The sequence below is a fragment of the Lycium barbarum genome, chromosome 3, assembly GCF_019175385.1.
Source record: "Lycium barbarum isolate Lr01 chromosome 3, ASM1917538v2, whole genome shotgun sequence".
Taxonomy (NCBI): Eukaryota; Viridiplantae; Streptophyta; class Magnoliopsida; order Solanales; family Solanaceae; genus Lycium; species Lycium barbarum.
The window spans coordinates 116,800,196-116,825,234 of NC_083339.1; the positions used below are offsets into that span (position 1 = coordinate 116,800,196).

General features: G+C 35.8%; 2 protein-coding genes across 2 annotated transcripts; one reads left to right on the forward strand and one right to left on the reverse strand.

Annotated features, from left to right (window-relative positions):
- Positions 1-646: 646 nt before the first annotated feature.
- On the reverse strand, positions 647-1,216 carry LOC132631174 (uncharacterized). Its single transcript, XM_060346769.1, has one exon. The coding sequence runs from the start codon at positions 1,214-1,216 to the stop codon at positions 647-649; it is 570 nt and encodes a 189-aa protein (XP_060202752.1).
- A 529-nt stretch (positions 1,217-1,745) lies between these two features.
- Positions 1,746-3,632, forward strand: LOC132631957 (scarecrow-like protein 8). Its single transcript, XM_060347719.1, has 2 exons — positions 1,746-2,230; positions 2,417-3,632. The coding sequence occupies exons 1-2, from the start codon at positions 2,017-2,019 to the stop codon at positions 3,421-3,423; spliced, it is 1,221 nt and encodes a 406-aa protein (XP_060203702.1). The 5' UTR covers positions 1,746-2,016; the 3' UTR covers positions 3,424-3,632.
- The last annotated feature ends 21,407 nt before the right edge of the window (positions 3,633-25,039 follow it).

Consider the following 25,039-nt stretch of genomic DNA (forward strand, 5'->3'; position numbering starts at 1 on the left):
GAACTAGACTTAGGATAAGAAGGCTGCAGTAAGTACAGTCCCTCCTTGACTTCACCAAAAGCTTCTACCCTTCTCAGTAAAGGGTCTTGCAAAATACACCCATTGATTGTAAATAAGAGATGACATATAATTTGAAGACATAATTTGTTTACTGATAGTAAATTATATTTAAAAGAAGGCATATACAGAACATTTTTAAGAGTAAGGTTAGGCAGGATTGGGACACTCCCTGTATGAGTCATAAGTAGCTTGAAAGAGTTAGGGAAACTTATATTGAGTGGAACAGGGAGAGGAAACAGAGAAATGAAAGAGTTTGAGTTGAAACACATGTGCTCAGAAGCACCAAGTCATTTTGCCCAGAAAACAAGTCATTTGTCTCTTGGCTCTCCTTACTTATCATCCCTGCATTTGATTTTGTTGTATTTGGAACATTCTTCCCTTTGTTGAACTGGAAATCATCTGGAAATCCCATAATTCTATAGCAATCATCTACCCAGTGTCCTGTTTGAGACAGTTGGTACAAGTAGCATTGGGGGTCATATTTTCCCCTTTTTCATTTGGTTCTGAATTGGTTTGTTGTAGAACTAAGAGGATATGCTTGGGTGTTTGAAAATTTCTGGGGGTAAACTTGGTTGTTTTGGAATTTTTATGGGTAGTTTGCAAGTTTTGAATAGGTTTGATTTCTAGAAGATTGTCCTGGTCCTTTAAAGTTAGGCTTTCCTTGATTTGCAACCATGAAAGAAGAAGAATTTGAAAAGACTTGTGCACTCATATGAACTTCTCTTTGACTTTTATCTTGAAGTTGCAAGGAATAAACAATGTTCATGCTAGGGAGAGGGTTTATCATTAAAATATTCCCTCTAGCTTGAGTATACACATCATTTAACCCCATTAGAAAATGAATCAACCTCTGATCCTGAACAGATTTAGACAACTTCTCATTTCCCTCACATGTGCAAGTGCATCTGCACACAATATCAGAGTTCAAACAATCTAACTCATCCCATATCCTTTTTAGTTTAGTGAAGTATGTTGAAATGCTAGGGTTACCTTGAACTGACACACTCAGTTCCTTTTGTAGGTGATATAGCTTTGTTCCATATGATTTTCCAAACCTCTGTTGGAGACTGTCCCAGATTTCCTTTGTTGATGTTGAATACATCACACTATCAACAATTTCCTTTGTCAAAGAGTTCAACAGCCAAGCAGTCACCATGTCATTGCAAGAAGATCACTGCAAGAAATCTGGTGACTCTGGATCTGGACTTTTGCAAGTTCCATTGATAAAATCCAGCTTCTTCTTTGTAGAAAGAGCTATCAGAATTGACCTTCTCCATCCTGGAAACCCTCTACCATCAAAGACTGTGTTAACAAGGTTTGTTCCAGGAGAATCTGAAGAAGTGAGGTGATAGGGGTGACTTGGATCATATTTTGGATTGCTTTGTGCATCAGCAACACCAGCAGTGATGGATCCCTCAGGCATTTTGTCAATGTGTTGATTTGAAAAATTTGATGTGGTTAATGAGATTGATTTCTGATAGAAAATGGATTGAGCAGTCACTGCTCTGATACCATGTTGTAATTTAAAGATTGAGAATAGGAAAATTTTCTATTGTATTCCCTTGATCATTCATGATCATATTTATACATGTGTGTCTGTACAAAAATAAAACCTAGAATGCAAAATGTAAAAATCCTGGCTGTACACTTGTCTTTATCTAATTTATTGTACTATGTCTATGTAACAATATTTGATTCCTTTCTATGGCTGACCATGTGCCTGTCACGTGTTCCCTCTATGTACAAATCCACGGTCAGGATTCCATCCATCATGAGATGGAATTGATGCTTGGATCATTGCCACGTGTCCTCCACTAATGGGTTTTGTATTTGGTAAAGTTGAGTCAACTTGGACTGAACTTGTATTTTTTGTCTGATTTTCTATCCTTCTCTCTATCGACTTCATCTTCTTCCTTGAACTAATTGAAGCAGCAATTGAAAACTGCTTCTCCTTTAATGGCTTTAGCTTCTCATCATCATCAACATGTATTTCAACATGCTTCACTATCACCATCCTCATCAACTTCTTCATGTGCTTCTTCAACAGAATCTCCACTAATAACTTGTCCCAAACAGTCCATAATAGAAGCTGCTACAGCAATATCCGAAGGAAAAAACGATGTTGCAGTGGAGATCCTCACGCGCCTGTCACAGGTTGGTAACGTTAGAGGCTCATGGGCGGAGCCACCTTAGGCGAAGGGTGGTCAGGTGCACACCTTTCGTCAGAAAATTACACGGTATACATAGGTTAAATGTTCGCTATTATGAGTATATATTTAATTTTGCACACCCTTAACACAAGCGAAAAGAAAATTTGCACACCCTTCGCTTAATTCCTGGCTCCGCCACTGTAGAGGCTCATCCGACCAAAGGCTAACAGCGTACATGGTTTCAGCTTTACGGTCGCGCGTGAACCCCACGGATTACCCACCGCCAGTGATGGAGTTGCACAGCAGAGAACACACGGATACAATAACACAGAATCTGTACGAGGTATCTCCATGTTTTAAGCTAGGTTTCATGGCAGCAAATCTAGCAATTCTTGAAGTTGTAGCAGACCACAACAAGCTTCACGTCATTGATTTTGACATAGGCCAAGGTGGACAATACGTGCATTTACTGCATGCACTTGCTGCAAAGAAATCAGATAAACCAACAATCCTAAAGATCACAGCTTTCACTGAACAAATAAGCGGAGTTGACGAGAGAATCAATTCTATCGGATTAGGGCTGAAATCTACAGCGAACACAGTTGGTGTTTGCTTATATTTCACCGTAATGGCATGTAAGGTTACTGAGTTAACCAGGGAAAAACTTGGGGTTGAGCCAAACGAGGCATTAGCAGTGAATTTCGCATTCAAATTATACAGATTACCCGACGAGAGCGTAACAACGGATAATCTAAGAAGCGAGCTTCTCAGGCGCGTGAAGGGTTTATCTCCAAACGTTGTGACGGTGGTAGAGCAAGAAATGAACGGTAACACAGCCCCGTTTCTGGCGCGTGTGAATGAAGCGTGTGGGCATTACGGCGCGTTATTCGACTCGCTAGACGCGACTGTGTCAAGGGATAATACTGAACGAGTCAGGATAGAGGAAGGACTGAGTCGCAAAATGGCTAACTCGGTAGCGTGCGAAGGGAGGGACCGCGTTGAAAGATGCGAAGTGTTTGGCAAGTGGCGGGCCCGAATGAGCATGGCTGGGTTCGGGCCGAGGCCCGTTGGTGAACTCGTTGCAAACTCACCGCGTTCCAAGCTTAACTCGGGGACACGTGGCAACCCAGGCTTCACTGTGAATGAACAAAGTGGTGGTATCTGTTTTGGTTGGATGGGACGAACACTCACCGTCGCATCTGCTTGGCGTTAACTTTGTCGTTATTCACATTTTAAGCGTTTACCTTCTCTAATTAGTATAATTAGCTTATTAATATTATTCTTCAATGTGATTTGCTGTATTAAGGGGTTTTTAAATTTTGGTTATTGTTATTATCAATTCATGGAAATTCAGAAGTAATGGATGATGTCCCACATTCGAAAAAAGGCATGAATATTAATATTTAGATTCCTTTTTGTAAATATTGTGTTAGTGCATGTATCGCTGTGGAAGCATTTTTATTTTTTCTGTGTTTGGCAGAATGCAGACATTTGTGTTTGTGTAAACGAATGGCTTTAGATGTTGAAAACTTTGGGTCCACCAGTTAAATTATTTTTCTAGAGTCATATGGTTAGTTGGGTGAAGTACGTGTATTAATGAATTTGGTTCAATGGTGCACCTTGCATTTCTTTATTCTTCTTCTTTTTAATTTTTTTTCCTTACGTGTTGTTGGTGTTACTTTTAACTAATTGAGCATCTAAGGAGGTTCACGTGTAAGTATTGTTTATCAGATTGGCCAGTTGCCACCGAAGGGTGAAGGCAAGTTGATCTGCAAGAAAAGAAAAGCATGGACTAATGGAATCCACGACGCAAAGCAAAAAAAAATTGTGGTGAAAATATCAATTGAAGGAGGGAAATTAAGGACACCACAGAGAAGAGTTAAGGTTAAGCTCAGATAGACATAACACACTATGAGTGGGACCAGACCCCATTAGGTTTTGTATTAAACAAAATATATTCACGGCATTGCTCTGTCAAAATGGTTTCCTACTTACAAATAATTGAAAACTTCCAACCAACACTGCCAAATCCTAATTCCTTTACCTTATTTTGGAATAAAATATTTAGTCCCTTTTTTTAAAAAAAAAATACTGTGTATATATGGTAATTTTTTGTTTCTAATATTTCATATACTCAGAGGTGGAGCCAGGATTCGAAACTTTTGGGTTCGGGGTTCTTATTCTTTAAAGTTACTGGGTTCTTAATTAATAATTTGTACATATTTGACAAAAAATTTAATACAAATATATGATTCGGACAAAAGTTACTGGGTTCGTCCGAACCCACACCCGAAGGGCTGGCTCCGCCACTGCGTATACTTTCTCCAATCCTACTAAGTGATTGTTAGCCTTTCAATTTTGGTACAAAATAAATATATATTTTAAATTTCTAAAAAGTCTTTCAATACTTCTTAATCAATGTTGAGAAGAGATAAAGGGTAATTTAAGTAAATAACCTCTTAATTATATTATTCAGTAATTTTCTTAATGGGTTCGTCAAAATCCTTCAAAATCACTTATTGTGGACCCGAGGAAGCTACATGTTTAACGCAACAAAATTTAAGAAATATTGTGATACATTATATACATTTTTAATTTAAAATATAAGATTTAAAATAAAACTTACTTTTAAAATTTTGTATTCAATCAAACTAAAATACATAAAATGAAGCGGAGGAAATAGTATTTATGTACCTAGCATGAGATTAGTTTTTTCATCAGCTTAGAGGTATATGGGTAAATCGGGCCTTATCGACCAGCTCGAGGGAAAGGTCTAAGATAAAGCAATGAAGGGACCAATATGACCTCATTGAGGAATAGACTTGATCAGCATAATTCAAGATATCTGAAACTACAATCTTTATTTCCCTTGTATTAGATTCAGAATTTAAAATTAAAACAACTTCAACTAATATGAAATCAAAAATTCTAATAATAGAACTATTAAAAGAACAAAAAAAAGTAGGGAGTTTCAAATTTGTGACACCAAAAACAATTTTTAAATTATTTTTGTCACTGCATTAACAAACTTCTCTTATATCAAGGAATTTAAGAATTTACATATACGCATATGACATTTGTTTTCATCATATTCACATAGTTAATTTTTTGATGAAGGAACCCCCCCCCCCCCCCCCCCCCCCCGCCTCCCATTTACATGTGGCTCTGACACTGGGTTTTAAGGGGTCGTTTGATAGAGTGTATAAAAATAGTACTGAATATGGTGTATTAGTAATGCTGAGATCAATTATGTTGGATTATTTCTTATTTGTTGTTTGGTTTGGTGTATTAAGGGCAGATCTGTCTTTAACCATGGTTATTCATGTATTCATAACCCTCCTAATACTGTGGTTTGTTATGTATAAGAATAATACTGAATATGGTGTATAACTAATACATTTATTTGTTAACGTAGGTTGAAAAATACTATCAAACAAGGGATCAACATACCAAAGCTAATATATGTATTATTATTTTCTAATACATCCTACTAAACAACCCCTTGGTTTTTTTTAAGTATTGGATACATTATACTTTTGAAATTATAATTTTAAAATATATATTTAATTGATTTTAAAATATATATTTAATTGAAATTATACTTGTTTGGCATTGAAACTAGCGAATATGGCAGCATACGTCCCTGTTTCTGCATTTTACGCAACTAATAAAGATGTATAATTCCCTTTCAGATGTCATAAACTCTCACATTAAGCCTGCTGAGAATGCACCTATCGCTATGGTTCTAAAAACAATTTGAGAATTGAAACATCATACGATTAGCAATTACAATGATAAGTAATGATCAGACAACTCAGCAGACTAGAGCATTATGGAAGAATACACGGTTACTGTAATAATGTCTGTTAGAAAGGGAAAGAATATGAAACATAAATGGCTTTTAAGATGAAATTCAATGACCCAATTCTCTTTTATAGAAAATCAGTTTTTGCCAGGAGGAAAGAGATTATTTTTTGCATGGTTGATACTCACCTTAGGAATATAATGGATGATTTTATAGATGGTGGCTTACTTTTTGTTTTATTGTATTAAAATTATTCAGTAATTTTTTGTAATATTAAAATGAGGTAGCTTTGCTCAAATGTCATATAAAGTCGCAAAATTATTTTATGTACAAAAATTCATCCAACTTTGCCTGAGAATTAGAACGAGTCACTAAACAATTTTTTTTTTTTTTGTAATGAAAAAGTTATTTAGCTTTAATTACTTAAGTATCATATAAAATATTTCTTTATTTTCTGCTAATGATTTTCTATGGTACTTAGACAAAGTTGAGTTACGTTTTAGTTATAAAAAATAATTTGGTATATTTCGTAAAAGTTGAGTAATTTTTTGTTATAAAAACAGTTTGGTAACTTTAATTGCAATAAACCGAGAACTGAGTACTGATCATTTGTGTAATCAATTCTCAATATAATTGGCAAAGTAAATTACGTACCTTAAAATTGTTTCAAACTTTGACTAAATTAAGTACTCCCTCCGTCTCAAATTATTTGTCGTCCTTATTAAAAATAGTTGTCTCAAAATATTTATCGTTTTATTTAACCAAGACAAAATTAAGTAACTTTTTCCCAATTTACCTTGTATTAATTAGCAACATTTAAGAGGTTCTCACCATTAATGGAGTAGAAACTTATTGAAGAGAGATATGTTAAGAGGGTAAAATAGTACAAATGCTACCCCTATAAATGCTTTCTTAAGGGGCGTGCAAATGAAAAATGCAACAAATATTTTGAGACAGAGGGAGTATGTTAAACACACTGCATAGATAAGTTGTTTGACGCAAACTTGCAAATGAGATTAATTTCAGATCCTTTTTTCCGTCGTAATTATACCTTTTCTGCTTTATAATTTAAATTCGCGTCGTGTAGGATCAATCAAAGAGGAAACATTCCCTAACAAGATTTTTTTGCATTCATGTGGTTCAAACCGGAACTCTAATTAAGGGTGAATAGATCTTATTGATCCCATCATAACCCTCGATTGTCCTTGAACGAGACTTGAACCGGAACTCTAATTAAGGGTGAATAGATCTTATACCTCGATTGTCCCTGAGGTATTTATGATTAACCTATGTTCTGTAGCTGATCAAATAGACGTCCTAACATTAACTTGTCTTAGTAAACAGCTTTTGAAATTGAAACCTACCTTCCACTCAATATCAAAAACAAAAAAAAGGATATCGAAACAATAGGACGAACAGTTTACGTTGAAATCCTTGCCTTTTAAAAGTTGAAACTTCTATCTGGGCCCATGCTGAGATAGACCAATTGGGCTTTAAGCCCACCATGGCTACATCATCCAAAGAAAGAACTTTTCATCGAATATGGAAAGCTATATCTCATTTAGTGGCTTACCCAATGAGATTTCAGATTAGTTGGATCAATAACTTTCAGATACTGAATGTTTAAATTAGAAAGAAAAAATCAGTTTCTATTTTTTTATATAATTTTAATTCTCATCCAAAATATTGGGCAAGATATATCACTGCAAGACATTATATGTCTTTTTTTTTTTTAATTATTATTTGGTTTCTTACTTGATGTACATTACCCGCTTTGGGGCTCGGATAATCTGAATTTGTTCAAGGAAATCCCATTTCGGGAGGTAAAGCGTTCTCTATCAAAGACAGGCTTCAGTCCTAACGTTCGAACCCAAAACTTCTGGTTAATGAGTAATGATGGGCGGTTAGTTACCATCTCACCACAACCTTTAGGGGTCGTTTGGTAGCTAGTTAGAACTATGCAAATATTAGTAATACATGAATTAGTTATGAGAGAATCTATGTATTATTTTATGCAGGTATTAGTTATGGAGGCTTTAGTTATTCATGTATTAGTTATTCCACCTTTTGCCCTGCATAAAATAATATATAGATTCTCTCAAAACTTATACATGTATTAGTTATGTGGGTTTCTAAATTGCAAATTAAACATCGTACTAATTTTATACATGAATAACTCACCTCATAACTAGCTACCAAACACAGCATTACTTATGCAGGTGAATAACTTACTCCTAACAACTACCAAACGTCAGCGGTAAAGTATTTTAGATATTTATTAAGAATCCCATAAGATTTTCTATTTAGTGTGAATTATTTCATGACATGAATTGACAGCCCACTATTTATAATGTCTTAACATTTGTTGGGAAGGGAAAGAAAAGGAAAATAAATGTTCTCTTTATGAAGTTTAATGACGAGTTCGTATAAACCCGTACTGGAATAGTGGAATTTACATCAAAGAAACCCCGATATGAATGCACCACATTTTTCCTATATTTATTGACACCTGTTTTTGCTCAGAGGAAATAGGATGGCAATAAGACATATATTTGCATAGTTGAGAACTTTGACACTTATAAGACAGTAAAAGCAAACTAGGTGATCGTAAATAATTTGTCTCTCACTCAATTTGGGATGTTAAATTAAATTTGAATGCACGTCTTGCTACTTCTTGTTTACTGACTCAAAAATCATTCTGTCGCCTCATCCTCAATGCAAGTACATTCAATCAATGAGATTTGAGTTTTTCCTTCTTTTTTTAAAAAAAAGAAAAAAAAAATCTGTGTCCAATAACTATTTTGGCTCACTAACTAATCTATATTCACTTTGTAAGGTGTACTAAAAGGGAAAGCGCGTCCTACTAAAATTTTCAAGACTCAATTCAAGACTTCTAATTAAAGGTGGAGAATTCTATTAATCCCACCACAATTCCAAGTGATAATGAGATTTGAGCTTTTTAATACATGCACAAACTATATTTTAGTAAAATATTTTCTAGATTTTTTCAGTTATACTTATCCTTTTAATCTCTTTCCTGCTTCATCGTAATAGGTGTGGAACTCTAAGAAGTGAGTATAACCAGCTTTAGAATTTACTGAGGGACAATTCGCACGATTGCCCCATTTTGGGTTGGTCTTTAATCTTGGCCACTCAAATGTCTTTAATTTTTACCTTTCGCCATTTTAAGTAATAAAAAAGTGATCGAAAATATCTCTGAGATTCTGTGTTCAAACTTCAGCAGAGTAAAAAAAAATCACAAGGCAAGATTTCATAGCAAACTATGCCTATTCGGGCAAAAGTTATGCCTTAAGGCATAGTTCTATAGGATTTGTAGTATCTTACAAAATTATGCCTTATGCCTTGTCTGTTAGTTCTGTAAAAATTAAGTTATAACTATGCCACAAGGCATAATTTCTATGTAGTTTTGTAGAAATTAAGTTATACTACAAAACTATGCCGGAAAAAGAACTACGTAGAAACTATCCCTTAAGACATAAAATTTGCCCGAATAGGCATAGTTTGCCATGAAATCTTGTCTTGCTATTTATTTTTTGGCCTCTTCTGAGGTTCGAACCCAAATCTCTAGTTTCATAGACTAGCGAATAAGGATAATTTGACTCACAAATTTTCATTAAATGAGAAGTAGGGACAAAAATCAAAGACCACCGATTTGAGAGACAAAAATTAAAGACTAGTCCATATGAAGGACAATCCGCCCAACTTTTTAATGGGTCATTCGCACAAACGTCCTTATTCAGGGGTGGTCTTTAATTTTTGTCCCTCAAATTGCTAGTCTTTAATTTTTGGCCTTCGGCACTTTAAGTGGCCGAAAATACCCTTGAGATTCTGGGTTCGACCCCAGCAGAGTATAAAAAAAATCCATAAGACAAAATTTCGTAGAAAATTAGGCCTATTCAGGTTTAAGGCCTAACTTTTGTAGAATTTCAGCAAAGTAAAAAATAATAATTTATAAGGCAAGTTATGTTTAAGGCATAGTTTATATATAGAAGTTATGCCTTATAAGGCCTAACTTTCGCGAAACCTTGCCTTGTAAATTTTTTCCTTTTCACCGAGTCAAGGTTCGAACCCAGAACCTCAAGATATTTTTGGTCAATTTTTTAAGCGAAGGCCAAAAATTAAAGACCAGCAATTTGAGGGACAAAAATTAAAGACCAGCGTGCTTGAAGGACAATCCGCGCCAAAAAATGTTTTTAGTTTATTGAAGTTTTACTTTCAGCCCATCAGAAAAATTCTACACTCTAATTGGGCTTTTGATGTGGATATCCCACAAGACGCCGGAGAATAGATCCAGAGATGTATTAGTGCTCTTAACTCCTCGGGGGCAATTTGCAGGATTATTCTTTGCTGGGGTGGTTTTTAATTTTTAGCCTTCGCTAAAAGTCTTCTGGTTTCGGGTTCGAATTCTCGCTCAGTCAAAGATTTAAAAAAAGTTCGCAAGGTAGAGTTTAGATTTGCAAGGCAGAGTTTTACCTAAAAAATCTGCCTTCATGGCCAGAATTTTGCGAAAATTCTTTTTTTTTTTTACTGAGCCAGGGGTTCGAACCCAGAACCTCGGGATATTAGGAGAAGGGCAAAAATTAAAGACCACCAATTTGAAGCAATCCCGGATATTTTCATTAAAATAGTTTTAGCGTATGTGCGTCCCACGTGTGTATCACGTATATATTTATAAGAAGGAGGAAAAAAATGCTGAAATAGGGCAAAAACTTTGCAAAAAGTCGAAGTTGTAGACTTCAAAAATTATGCGACTTGACTTTTGATTACTTTAACGCGAATCATTTTTTTAATCGGCTCAAATATAACTTCTGTTAGAAACCCAAATCCTATTATATTTGAAAGTAAAATCTTTTAACGGAGTCATCATATACTTACAACAAATTCAAAGTACTAAATGTGATCAAGGACTAAATGTAACATATATTAAAATAATATAATTTATTATTCAAGAATAAAAAATTACCATAATGCTATTTTCGAGTATCGGCTAACTGAAAGGTTTGCGAAGACCTATCAAAACGAAAAAATACGAGATAATTTGAAAAGATCGACAAATACTACAAAAGTTATTAAAATTTCATAAGATGTAGCGCATAACATACAATTCACCAATGAAGGCAAATAAGACACTATAGAAGTATAAGTATTACAGAGTCCTTAAGTATCTAAAACATGAATAATTAAAAAAAAATTAGATGACTGTATCACCTTAAGATAACAAACCTTTGGATGAACTCAAGAGGAAAATATTGTCTTTGTGAAGTCTGCTATCAACCATGAACAAAATAACAACATTTTACTGAAATGTATAACTTCGTCTCCTATCAACCATCAACCGTGAGCCTCATATTAATTCCCTTTTAATAAGGTCATTAATGTGGTAGACCTTAAAGATTGAAATAATGTATGGTAGTTTTTTTTCTTTAAGGTTTAAACTTTTGAAAAGAAGTTATCTGTCTAGTTGATGATGGAAGAATCATTCAATTATGTAAATTAAAACAATAGCGGTAGCATGAGTCGTAGTGAAAGTAAAATTAAATTGCAGCTTAAATACTTCTATTATTATCAGTTGGACTCCAAAATCGTACATATTGGGTAGTCCTAAATATGAGACTATTATATAAGGAAAAGTAACATGGAAGTAATTATAACTATGCTACACAATATAAATAAGTAAATTCTTTTCATCAGGTAAAATCTTATTTGATTTTGTCCAAAATTTTACTATTTCCTACATAGTTCGAATAAGGAAAGACTTAATAATCAAAATTTTAGTAGATTTCAAAGTCATAAATAGTAGGAAAATAATTAAATTACAATTTTAACCAATATGAAACTATTTTTACAGGGTTAAAAAGGCGAATGACATTTCGCTGAGGTGCTTCGTGCTTTCGCCTTTTTTAGGGGTGGGCGTTCGGTTTTTCAGTTCGGTTTTATCAAACTTCGGTTTGGCTATTTCGGGTTCGGTTTTTTGAAGGTGGACACCGAACACCGAACCAAACTAGTTCGGTTCGGTTCTTTCGGTTTCGGTTTTTTCAATTCGGTTTTTTTGATATAATATTAGAAGCGATTCCATTGACACTAATTCATATTCTCAAAAGGAATAAAACATAAAACTGATAAATTGAAATCGAAATCAAACAAACAAGATACACAAGAACAGAAAACTATAATCATGATATAGGATTACTAGGTGTTATATACATACCATAAGAATAATTAAGAAAACACATAAAGGACATACATTAATCCTAAAGACACATCCTAGACACACCATGAGGTCACGGGTTCGAGCTGTGGAAACAGCCTCTTGCAGAAATGCAAGGTAAGGCTGCGTACAATAGACCCTTGTGGTCCGGCCCTTCCCCGGACCCCGCGCATAGCAGGAGCTTAGTGCACCGGGCTGCCCTTTTTACACATCCTAGTTACCTTTCTTTGTTAAGGATATTTGATTTTCTCAATTGAAGTGGAAAATTAGGGATACAAATGCAAAAGAGGACTTATTACAATTGGGTTTTTTTTGCTTTAAACTTAATGGGCCTGAACTATTTTTTTTTTGGGTAATGTATTAAATTTCGGTGCGCGTTCGGTTTTTCGGTTCGGTTTTATCAAACTTCGGTTCGGCTATTTCGGCTTCGGTTTTTTTACGGTGGACACCAAACACCGAACCAAACTAGTTCGGTTCGGTTCGGTTTGTTGAAGTTTCGGTTCGGTTCGGTTTTTCGGTTTTCGGTATTTATGCCCAGCCCTAGCCTTTTTTACCTTTCATAATTGCAATTTATATTAGACAAAATAGTAATTTAATTATTATCTAATATTTAGGAATTTGAAATCAATTAAAATTTTGATAATTAAATCTTTCCTCCTCTAAAATATGTAGAAACTAATAATATTTAGGAATTTAGAATACGTGCCTTGCACGTGTAGCCTAGCTACTATTGCAAAATTTATATTTTAAAGTAATGATCTTTTAAGATAGGAATAACTTAAGAACATTTAATTAACTTATAAATAAAATTTAAAGCTCGCAAAAGTGCAGATTTTAGACGCAAAAAAGGCTCCTAGAATGATAAAACAATCATGATAGCAATGACTTACCTTAAAAATTACAACTTACTTCTAATAAATTATACAAACTTAAAACCTTACCAAAAAAGGTATTGAGACATACAAAGGTAGTAAGGAAATTTTGTAGCTTACTACATTTTAGATTGCAGTTCTTGAACATGTTAATATGAGATGAACTTGAGCTAGCTACTGCAAAAATTGCTCCGGCTAAAAGTTCAAGCACTATGATTTTCCTATGATCCACCTCCATGTCCGTTGAAGCTTTCATCTACCTAAAAAAAAAAAGACAAAGGATTATATAATTCTTGAATTGCATATACCTTGGTTGACGCCTTCATATTCTGGAAAGGTTCCTTATATAGGTTCAGAAGTGGTGCAAAAGACGTAAAGAGAATCCAAGAAGATGAATAATTGTAGTTGAACAAAAGGACTCCTATATGATATAAATGTTGCATGTACAACTAATAATAGAAGTTATAAAGATGTATATATGTAATCTATACTTCGACATACCTCTGACACAGGAGTCACGTAATGGACTTACGGACTCATCGTTTCTACTCATCATTAACCTCCGAAAATTTCCTTCTAGCTCTGCAGTAGATTGACAAAATATATGGTTATATCGATCACAGCACCAAAATGTTGTCAGGATAATAAAATAACATCCACTCCAGGTTAGGAGAAAGCTTACCATAGATCAAGCAAAAACTTCTCAATTAGGAACATATTAAAATTAAACATGATACTAAACTTACAATTTTTAAAGCTAAACCAAGGCTTTATAAAACTTTGAAATTCTACCAATTCGGCAGTAACCATGAGCTCCTGAGTTTTGATTCAATTCAATTATCTTCACTTTTTTCTTTACCTGCTTGCGATTGATTTTGCAGCCGGGTAAAAATACAATTTAAGAGTCTATTGATTTCTTGATGTGGAAGACTTTCTATTGCCGGACATTTATTGTGTTCCCGGTGAATTTCGTCAAATAATGAGTAGGAATTGGAGACCATCACGTTTTCCTTTAATTTCATTGTATGTATCAAACTTAAACCTATTAATGAATATAAGGAAAATTAATGAATATTAGGAAAAAAATAAAAATTTAATAAATAAAAAGACAACCTACGTGCAATTAGGACTCCCACAATAAGGAAAGAACAATATTCAATAAAACACTAATACCTATGAGGTATATAATTGCCGTCAAAAAGTGTTTGCACTTTGTATTAGGACATATATGACATAATTAAATAATATTTTTAGGAAAATAGTAAATGACTATTTTGTCTATTGTAGAGTCTTTTAATGAAGGACAAAAGCTCAATCAACATTTTTAAGATCCTTCGTGCTTTTAATATAGTACTAGTCTCTATGAACGTGTCTCACACGTTATCCCCTGTCAATCATAACAAACATTAAATAATGTTATTTGAAATTATATATTATTTATTTTATGAGATACAAAAATTTGATCATATCCACTTATTACGTTGTCTCTTACGTTTTTACATGACACTAACATACATAAGAAGTAATGAACTTGACAACCAAATATGTGCTACGGCGAGGTCATTTGTTATTAATGTATCTAAATATTCTTTCCGGTAGTAATTAGTAGTATCATCTTTTGTTGTGTCGAAACTAAAATATAATTAGTTTTCACCATGAAGCTTGGCAATCAATATCTCACTCAGTTGATCAACATATTTATTTTTGTTAGCTACGTACGATAGCTCTTTATGTCATGTAACTTTGCACCACTTTCATTTTCCTTTAATGATGAAATATTTCCCTTATTTAGCGATTTTCACCCCTAAGATCACCATTAGTCTTGATAATCAATTGTTCTAAGAGGAGGACCAAATCAACTTTTGTTGTGTGCTCTTCTTCATTGCAACAGGAAGCAAGAATAATTGAATACTGGAGCTGTTCTTGCTCTCATATTTCTTGATAGCTGATACATTTTCATTTGAAGACATAAGTATGATTTACCAAGCTAGCATTTATGGTCTCTGCTATCGTCGGTTGTTGATTATTTTTTCACCAAACGACACATCGACATCCATTATATCCCCTAGTAAAATTATTGTTTCTACACCGCTTGTTACTATTGCTAATACTGTCCTGCCTCTTGATATGACATTTGCAAGTAATGCGCGATATATGAGGTTTTTCCGGTTCCTCTAGGCAATCTATAACGAAAAATCGTGCTCTACCAGAATCAACTCTTTGTAATATAGTATTAAAAGAAAGCTCTTGTTTAGGGTTTAGATTGTGTAGTAAAACTTGTTCTGCCTATTCTTCCATTCTCTTCATTCTAAGGTAATATTATCATCTTGACCCTGATCAAGTTTAGCTAGATTATGTTTTTTATCCATGCAATGTAGGAAATAATTAATGCCCATCAGTGTGCACTGCAGTTGAGTATTAGCTGAACTTTCATGTAACCTTCTAAAGTCGTTTGACATATCTTCATAATATGTATCCCACGACTTTCTTATGTTAGGTGAATTATATCATTGTAATCCAACTATGCTGATGAAATAGTTGCAAATAAATTTCAGAGAGCTGATGACATTTTGAAGAAAATAGCCTCGCATAAGCATTTAGAAATGTTAGTATCTGATTGTTGTAACCCTCTTTCTCTTCAACTTACTTAAGTGTTTGGTACTCTCTTCCATTAAAAGTGAATAAGTCTTTAAACGAAAAGGGTCTATTACAAACTCTCACATTTAGAAAAGATATGTAAAGCTTAGCGTAAAGTTCAACTGATAAAAAGTTAATTGCGAATATAAAAGATTTTTGATATAATACTATATTGACAAGTTTACCCTTTATCATCACAAAATACTATGAATAATTTCTCATTTATCAATCCTTGTAGTATTTCACTATTTTTTCCAGCTAGATCACTCAATAAGGTCATAGTTCTACGATCAATCCTAATCAAATTTGAAAATTCGCATATGTATTAGTTACGTTAAATAAAAATTCTATTTATCTTTAGTTACTTAAGATAAATATTAAATATCTTATGTCCAAAATCATATGTATATATTATAAAGCAAAGTTCAATCCACTTGGCTTAAAAATTATATTGTTTAATTGTTACTCTGATACCCCATTCACCTGTTAGTTAAGTAATTTGTTAATAATATCATATTTGTTTCAAATGAACTGGATAAAGATATGGCTATAATGTATGCTTGAGAAAATTAACCGTATTAAATTTAAGCCTGGATTATGGTGTGACTATAAAACATCAACAACTTATTATTTCTAATGTATGCTTAAGTACTCTGGCTATGTCAAATAGGAGAGTGCAACAATTTGAATTCACGTATTAATGCTTTATTAAGGATTTCTAATTTTTTTGGCTTTAAGAATACTGTTCATAAAGTAATAGGATTTAGATTTTTGGTCAATAGAAATATAGTAGAATTAAACTAAAAGGGTACAAAAGTTGTTCAATATTTAAACACTATTTTGGTCAGCCAACATTTATATTCATATTTTTAAAATAATATAGATAGATGAGCAGTAGAGGCAAAAATTAAAGACCACATATATGAGGGGCAAAATTAAAGACCAGTGCGTTTGAAGGGAAATCCGTGCAAAAACTTCGTTCATAATAGATAGCCCACATCCACGACGCTCCTTAGGTCCCACAAATCCCTCTAGCTCAACAAATGATAAGACGAAAGAAAAAAACGTCGTCCCAATTGTAATAAGTCCTCTTTTGCATTTGTATCCCTAATTTTTCACTTCAATTGAGAAAATCAAATATCCTTAACAAACAAAGGTAACTAGGATGTGTCTTTAGGATTAATTTATGTCCTTTATCCGTTTTCTTAATTATTCTTACGGTATGTATATAACACCTAGTAATCCTATATCATGATTATAGTTTTCTGTTCTTGTGTATCCTGTTAGTTTTATTTTGATTTCAATTTATCAGTTTTATGTTTTAATACTTTTGAGAATATGAATTAGTGTCAATGGAATCGCTTCTAATATTATATCAAAAAAAATGAATTGAAAAAACCGAAACCGAAACCGAACCGAACCGAACTTTAAAAAACCGAAACCGAAAGAACCGAACCGAACTAGTTTGGTTCGGTGTTCGGTGTCCACCTTCAAAAAATCGAACCTGAAATAGCCAAACCGAAGTTTGATAAAACCGAACGCCCACCCCTATCCCGAACCTCTTCAAGAGCAAGTCTGCGAGCTCGGTACGTAGCATAATCTTTTTCCAGGACAAATTGCTTCTTTAGATCTTGCATCTGTCCGTCTTTCTCAGCAATGCTCAGCGGTTGTTTGTCAATGGTACCACGCAGACTGGCATTGGTTTGAGAGAGGCCTTTGTTGTCCTTCAACTATGTCTTGTTTCGGGCCTTCTAGGCTTCTAGGCCTCTAGGCCTCTAGGCTCTCTTTTAGATCGGCTATGGTCCTTTCAGCTATGGCTTTCTCTTGGGCCATTTTCTCCAACTCCGCCTCCAGGGTCCGGGCTTTCTCCATCAGTTCGGATTCCCTCTGAACAAGATTTGTGAAATGATCCTGGTGATCCGCTTATTTCTTCTGCAGGTCGGCTATATCAGAGTGAAACTTACCAGCCTCATCGCTATGGATTTTTCTCTCCTGCTCCGACTGAGCTAGCTTTGTTTCTAACTCCTCGACCGACACTAACCTGACCTCCAGGTCGGGAATACGCTCCTGCAGCCTCTGGATCTCCTCCAACCTTCCCTTTTCATCTACAAGTTTGCGCTGGAGGCCCTCTATTATCAAAAGGCTAGCATGAAAGGAAAATGGCACACCCGAAGTCATGGGGTGACGTTGGAAGTTGAATGGAGTCTAAAAAAGGGAAGACAGAAATCACTATATACCTATGCGGCTGCGTGGGCACCAGCATTCAGTAGGCAGTTCACTAACACGACATTCATCTTCCTCCTATCTTTCTCTGTGGCCAAAGCCTCATATAATTCACAACTCCCACAGGTAGGGAAAGCAAGTTACAATCTTGGGGAACTAACACAGAGACCCGGAGAAAGGTTGAGGGGTTACGCACTGGGGCCGGGAAGGTGTTTACCAAACCTCCTCCCGGGGCTCCTCGGGCATCGCCCAGCTCCTCTTATGGGCGGAGCCTCGGGATTGAATATTCTTCTTGCAAATAACCGATGTTGGAGGCCCCCGGGAAGATGAAAGAAAAGAAAAGACAAGGGTCGAGCCCAAAGCCCCGCTTCGTGCATTGGAAGGACCAAAGAGGGGCCGGCAGACAGAGCCTATCTGCGGGGCTAGTTCTATCTCCCCGAAAAGAGCCTCGGTAGTAGCTTCTTGAGCAACTTTTCGTCTATGGACTATCGCTGGTATCGGCTTCCAGGTCTATTTCCACTTGAGGGGTGTCTTGGGTCCCCAAAGTTGGACTCCGACCATCCCTACGGCTTGCTAGTTCCTTTTTGTCGAATGAGCAGGACTTGAAGACGCCCTCTTCGCTCGAGTCAGGGGCATATTTTCTCTCCCCTAGAGGGAGAAGGAAGCAACTTGTAGCACTTGTTGGACGGCCACGGCCGGATCCTCAGATACATCAAACAAAGGACATACGGTAGACCCTTTGTGTAGCCCGTGGTTCTTTCCCCTCCAGTTGTTCCTGATCGAAATTTCTTTCCACACCCTGATGTTAGGGGAAGAGAAATCAAGGATTTTTGGACCCACCTCGATAGATCTAATATTAGATTCAGCGTCCACGGGGCGACTTGAAGAATTGAGGAAAAGAAAATCAACGATCAAAAGTAAAAACACAACTTAAGAGGGCAAGGGGGTAAATACGCTTATGTTTAAGGTTCCAGTGTTCGGGTATGAAAGCGTCGGGGGGTTTGACTAAGTCCTCGGTGGCGATGATTCCATATGTCTCTGTCCATCCCCGGTCAAAATTGTCATCAATGCTCGTAATTATTGTGTTTTGGCCACACCGGGATAATAGGAGAACCCCGGCCTTGAAGATCTTCGGAGAGTAGAGATGGATCAAATGGGAGAGAGTAAATTCCTCTTGGACCTGTGTATAGAGGTACCTAAGGCACGCCACAGTCCTCCAGATCGCCGGCCCGACCTGGGCTAAGCATACTTGGTATTTCTGGAAAAACTCCAAAATCACGGGATCGATGTGGTCACTGATCCTTAAGGAGAACAGATAGGTATAGACGAAAGAGTAGCCGGGTCGGTGGGAAGTAATGTTTTCCTCTTTGGTCGGGAGGAACACCTCAATATCTTTCCAACCAGAGTTCTTCTTAACCTGGCTAAGGTTATCCTTGTGAATGGATGAATGGTATACACACGCCGGCCAATCTCTCTCACGATCCAGAGCAGTAGAAGTGTCGCGCGCAACCAGATCTTTATCGGTCGACCACTTTCTAGGAATAAACATGTTTGCCTGTTAAGGGGCGGTGCTTAAGGCCGATATTTTCTCTTTGACGCCTTATGTGATAGGGGACGGTCTATCGGGACTTATTGAATGGAGACCTCGAAATCGCTGTTTCCAGCCGCCCGGGCTCGGAGGTGGTGCCACCAGCTATGGATGAATCAGAAGACATAGCAAAAGTCGAGAAAGAAGGTGGTTAATATTTGCAAGAAAGATGATAGCCTAGAAGAAAAGTCGCAAGAGATTTCTTTGAAGAAGGTAAGCTCGAGAAGGAAGTGATTCCTTGGAGAAGAGCTGGGAGTATTTATAGAGTTGAAAGAGTAAGCGGCGTGACCCTAGTGGGGGGAGGGTATTTTTTGGGGCGCCCTAAGTCATACCTCGAAGAAAGGGTTCCGTCATCATTTCGAAGGCCCGATCTCCCGTAAAAAGGCTAGGTTGATAATGGAACACGTGGTAGATAGTGTACGATAGGAAAAGAACACGTACGAAGGGAAATGATGCCACTGAATGAGCGAAAAGGCGCATTAAATTCAAAATCCTGACAAGTTGTCTGCTCACGAGGTAAGCCGCGACGATTCGAAGATCTCTCATGTGAAGGTTAGAAGTGATGTGCTCTTCCACTTTCTGGGTTCACGATTAGGGTAAACCCGGAAAGTGGGGGACTATATGTGATCGAGATCGCATATAAGACCGGATGCTCGGGGGGACCAGGGGAATCCTCACGTCACCTCACCCGTACTTTAGGGGTAGAAAAGTCTCATTTTGGTTTACATATAGATAGCTTATCATGTAAGCCAAGGCACTCCCATCTCGTCTCTTGTAACATATCCCTTACTTTTTCTCTCAAGAACAATATATCCGGGCACAGTGATTATTCTGAAGACCAAATTTACCTTTCTTGATTTTCTTATTTCTCATGCTCAATTTTTTCAATCTAACTCTTATAATCACGAAAGCCTATCTAAAAGGAGAGTTTCCGGGATTGGATACGACCCACTTTTCTTCAAACTCTTGAAATACAAATCTCTAATTGATTATCCGTTTTCACCAAAAAACAAACACTATTCGGTACAACCTGATATATAAATTATTACAGAATATAAGCTAATAACAATTAAAAAAATATTTAAGATAAATTTCGATTAGACGTAGCCGAAAACAGTCCGAAAGAGTTAACAAGAAAAATTTAGAACCTTAAATGTACGTCACAAGCTACAAATAATATATGCATTTAATCACAAGAACGATAAATTAGAACCCAAAATATAAGGATTAAAGTAGAAGATTACCTCAAGAAATTTCAATTCTTGAAAATAAGTGATCTAAAATTGAACACAAACCAAGAGGTCTCATTCTTTCAAGAAACTTTTCTAATCCCAAATTATACAACACTACCCTAAACGTGTTTATGAAGTATATATAGATATGGCATAAGTTGAAAAAGACAAAACTCCTCGTCATCGATTTAGTGTGGCATGCTGACTTAGATCAATCAGAGACCTTATGCGATATGCCTTATGTACTCAGGTGCGGCGCACTGACTCGTATTCTTTAACATATATTTTTTTTTAATTTGCTTCAATTAACATTGTACTTCTCAGCTTGTTTATAACTATCCTCGAGCCTTCAAAACATGAAAGTCCTTAAAGACGCTCTTGGTCTTAGCACAAGTCAATGTTCAACCAAATATCTTGAATCATTTGCTATAGGCTCTGTAATAACCGAACAATCCAGAATTGAATTATTATTCGAAGTACAAGAATCGATACTTCAATTTTTGGTAAGCACTCGACAATTATTTCTTACTAAATTCTTAGTTAATAAATTGTATATATTCACAAAACTACTTAAAATTGTAGTCGAAAAAAAAGAGGAAATTGCTTGTTCAAACACTAATATAGTAAAAAACAAATTGTAAAAAAGAAGTAATAAGCCACTTGACTTGTAATCTATAGGTCCGTTAAAGCGGGCCTCATAACATATCTAATTTTTCTCCGGTATCCTCCTAAATTGGTCTAATCAAAATTTTCTTTTAAGTCCTTTCTGAAGGCTGATTGGGGTTGTTGCATTAATTATGTCTAAATATTAATTTGGGAAAAGATTCATATTTAACCTTACTATGATGCCGACGTAAGCAAAATGATTCAAATATACCCCTACTCTGTTAGGGTTGTTCTAAGTGGAAGCCAATCTTACGTACATGGCACTGACATTGTGGTGAAGTGAATGCCACGTGATATGTCATCTCACCGCACCTACTCATTTTATCCCCTCCCCTACACTTCTTCTTCTTCCATCACTAGTACCTTCTCTCCCTCCACCACCACTGCCACAATCAATAGCACGAGGACTGTTACACCTCGTATTTTTGTACGTTGAGTTTCGTCGAGTACTAGTTGTCTTAGTCTTGGGAAGCGGGACTAATTTTTTGAGGTTATGAGGATAGACATGTCCATCTTGGGTATATAAGATAGTAAAACCATGTTTAGTAAGCTTCGGGAAGGTCTAAGACTTGTCGGATCATCGGAGTTAAGTTTCAGCGAAAGTTTGATAAGGTGTCACATTATGGCGCAATATGTGGCTCTCAGAGCACAACGTGCGAGCCGCAGACCATGTCTGAGAGACACAGATGGTGCAGCAGATGGTGACAGAGAATTTTGTTGATCAAGCAAGGTCTGCGACATAACATGCGGCTCTCAGACAGTGTCTGCGACGCCGCAGATGATGTCGGTCCAGAATTTTCTAGACTACTATAAAAAGACACAATTCGACCCTCAATCATTATTTCACCATTTTTGGACCTAAACACTTCCAAAACTCTCAATAAGTCTTCTTATTACCTAAGACCAAAATCAAGGGCAATCTAAGTGATTTTAACATAAAGAATTCCATGATCATCATTAGATTGTTCTTCCCCTTGTGGTGCTGAATTTGGAGACTTCTTGGAAGTAAAGTAATTTCGAATCTACAGTTATCATTGTGATTGAAGGTAAGATATCACTCCATCTTCATGTTTATAGTATTATTTGGCCTTTACACAACTTATGGGAAGGAGAAAATGTGAAAGTAAAGTTTAAGTTGTGCTAGAACTTGTTCTTAGCTATGTTTGAGTTATGAATTGTTCTAGATTTGATATGGTTGTGATGTTGTTGGGCTGGTTTGTGCAAATAAATTTGTAGTATGAAGTTGTTGGATTTTTAAGTGAGTTATGAAGATGGAAAAGAGCTAGTGAAGGATTGGTGGTACCGAAACATGCATAGAATTGAGTAAAACAAGCTACATGAATCTTATGCACATAAGACGTTCGACGAAATATCTAAATGAGTTCTCTTATAAGTTATGAACCCATCGTTGATACGGATAATTCATTTACTGTAGATAATCATTCGTAGAGCGTACGAGGATTCGTGGGATCCGTATAACTAAGGAGACAAGGTATGTTAAGGTTGACCCTTTTCTTTCTTATGGCATGATCTTGTTGATGCAACCCATACGAATGATACCCATATTGACCCCATTCTTGGAAATGCTAGAAGCTTATGTTCTTGATTCTCTTATGATATTATTGAGCTTTGTTTCATGATTATTGATCTTGTTCTTTGTTGTTGATCTCATCTTATGGTAATTGTTTCTTCAAGGTGAGATATAGCGATAATGATGATTCCATAATGGCAATCGGAGGTTTACCGACCTTACATCACTCCGATAGAGTTGTAACGTTTTATTTGGGCTTTCATGCATGCTTTATATATATATGTATGTATTTTCTCACACCGCGCCGCGCTATAGTCGGTCGGGCAGGCATGTAGATGTGCACACCACTACAACAAGTAGATTATGATGTTACCGCGGACGCGGGATGCCCCGGACGCGAGATGATGATGATGTGATGATAACACCGAGCCTAAATGGCCGGGCAGGATATTATATATATAGATATGTATGATAATGTTTTTTTTTAAAGCTAAGCATGCATGACATCCACCTTAAGAGGCATTCAGAGGTGCAGATTGATCTCTTTTTCTTATGTTGTCTTCATACTTTCCTTATTTTGTTATCATGTCTTACATACTCGGTACATTGATCGTACTGACGTGTTATATCCCGTGTTTTGCGTATTTGGAAAAAAAATGGAAATAATCTTGACTTGTGAAAAATAAGGTCATAATTAATTTTATGTAACACATGAGTTGTTTATGAAAGAATATTTTTGTGGAAGTGTGGGATAAGGCTAAGGGTAAATTTGGAATTTTAGAAATTAGTTTCGGGAATTACAAAACGTGGACTATAAGTCATTGGGCCAAAATAAAGGAATGGAAATTAAGGCCCAAGGCACAAGGGTGACCGGCCATGGTGTGGCCCAAGCCCATGCCTTCATTAAATTCCCATGTGATGAATTTAACTAAGGGACTATATTATTATGTATCCTCATCTTTATCTCTTCTCTTAGAAGACTTAAGATAAGAAGCAAAGCAAGAGCAAAAAAAAAAAGAGGGTTTCGGGTTTGGCCATAGAAAATCACCTCCAAAAAAAAAAATCTTGCTTCAAAAATTTATATCTTGTGGTTTTCATACTAATTTAAAGTCCCTCTACAACTTGGTATAGCTAATTTGGGAGGTAGGGAGCTTGTTTCTTCAAATTAACAAGTGGGTTTAGTGAAGAAGCTTGGAAGAACAAAGGTAAGATCTTGCTCCTTTTACTTTGGAATATATATATATATGTGTTGTAGCATGTAGGAATAAGTAGAAATTATGAAAATATGGAAGTTTACGAAGTGGGTATATATGGGTGCATTTGGCCGTGTGGTATGGAGATAAGAATGGCAATGAATTAATTTTGTTTAATATGTTAGTTGTGTTGTTGTGATCCTTATAATGTAAATGAAGGTTTAATGAATTGAAATGGCATTGAAATTGCTTGTATGTAATTATGAGAAATTATGTGAATTTTATATGATTTTTGTATAAGTGTGGAAGCAAGATTCTAAATGTAAATTATGATTGTTAATGAGTTTGGAAGGAAAACAATGTGATTTGGAAAGTTTTGTTGCATTCGTAGAAGTTTTGGATAGAATATGGAAAGTGGCGGACTACTCGAATTCATGTATATCGCTTGGAAAATTATTGGAAGGTGTTTGAATAACCTTGAATGAGAAAATGAATACGATAATGTTGATGTTAGTTTGATGTTGTGAAGTTCGGATGAAAGTTGTCGCTTTAGGTAGAAAGGAAGAATATTGACGTTAGATTTATTTTGTTATGATTTATGATGTTTGTGGTATTGTGGGCTGTTGTGGTTGATGTATATTGAGCCGAGCTAAGCCTCGAGGATGTTATATGTATTAGGGAAGTGCTGCCGAAATTTCGGTAGACAAATATGAAGTTAAGTGAATTCTTAAAGTTTGCAAATTCCTAATTGGTAACTTTGACCATTTGTAGATTCTGAGCGAAACGGGATTTGAGTTTTGGACGAGTGCAAGACGCATATAAGGTATGTAAGGCTACCCATTCCTTCTTTTGG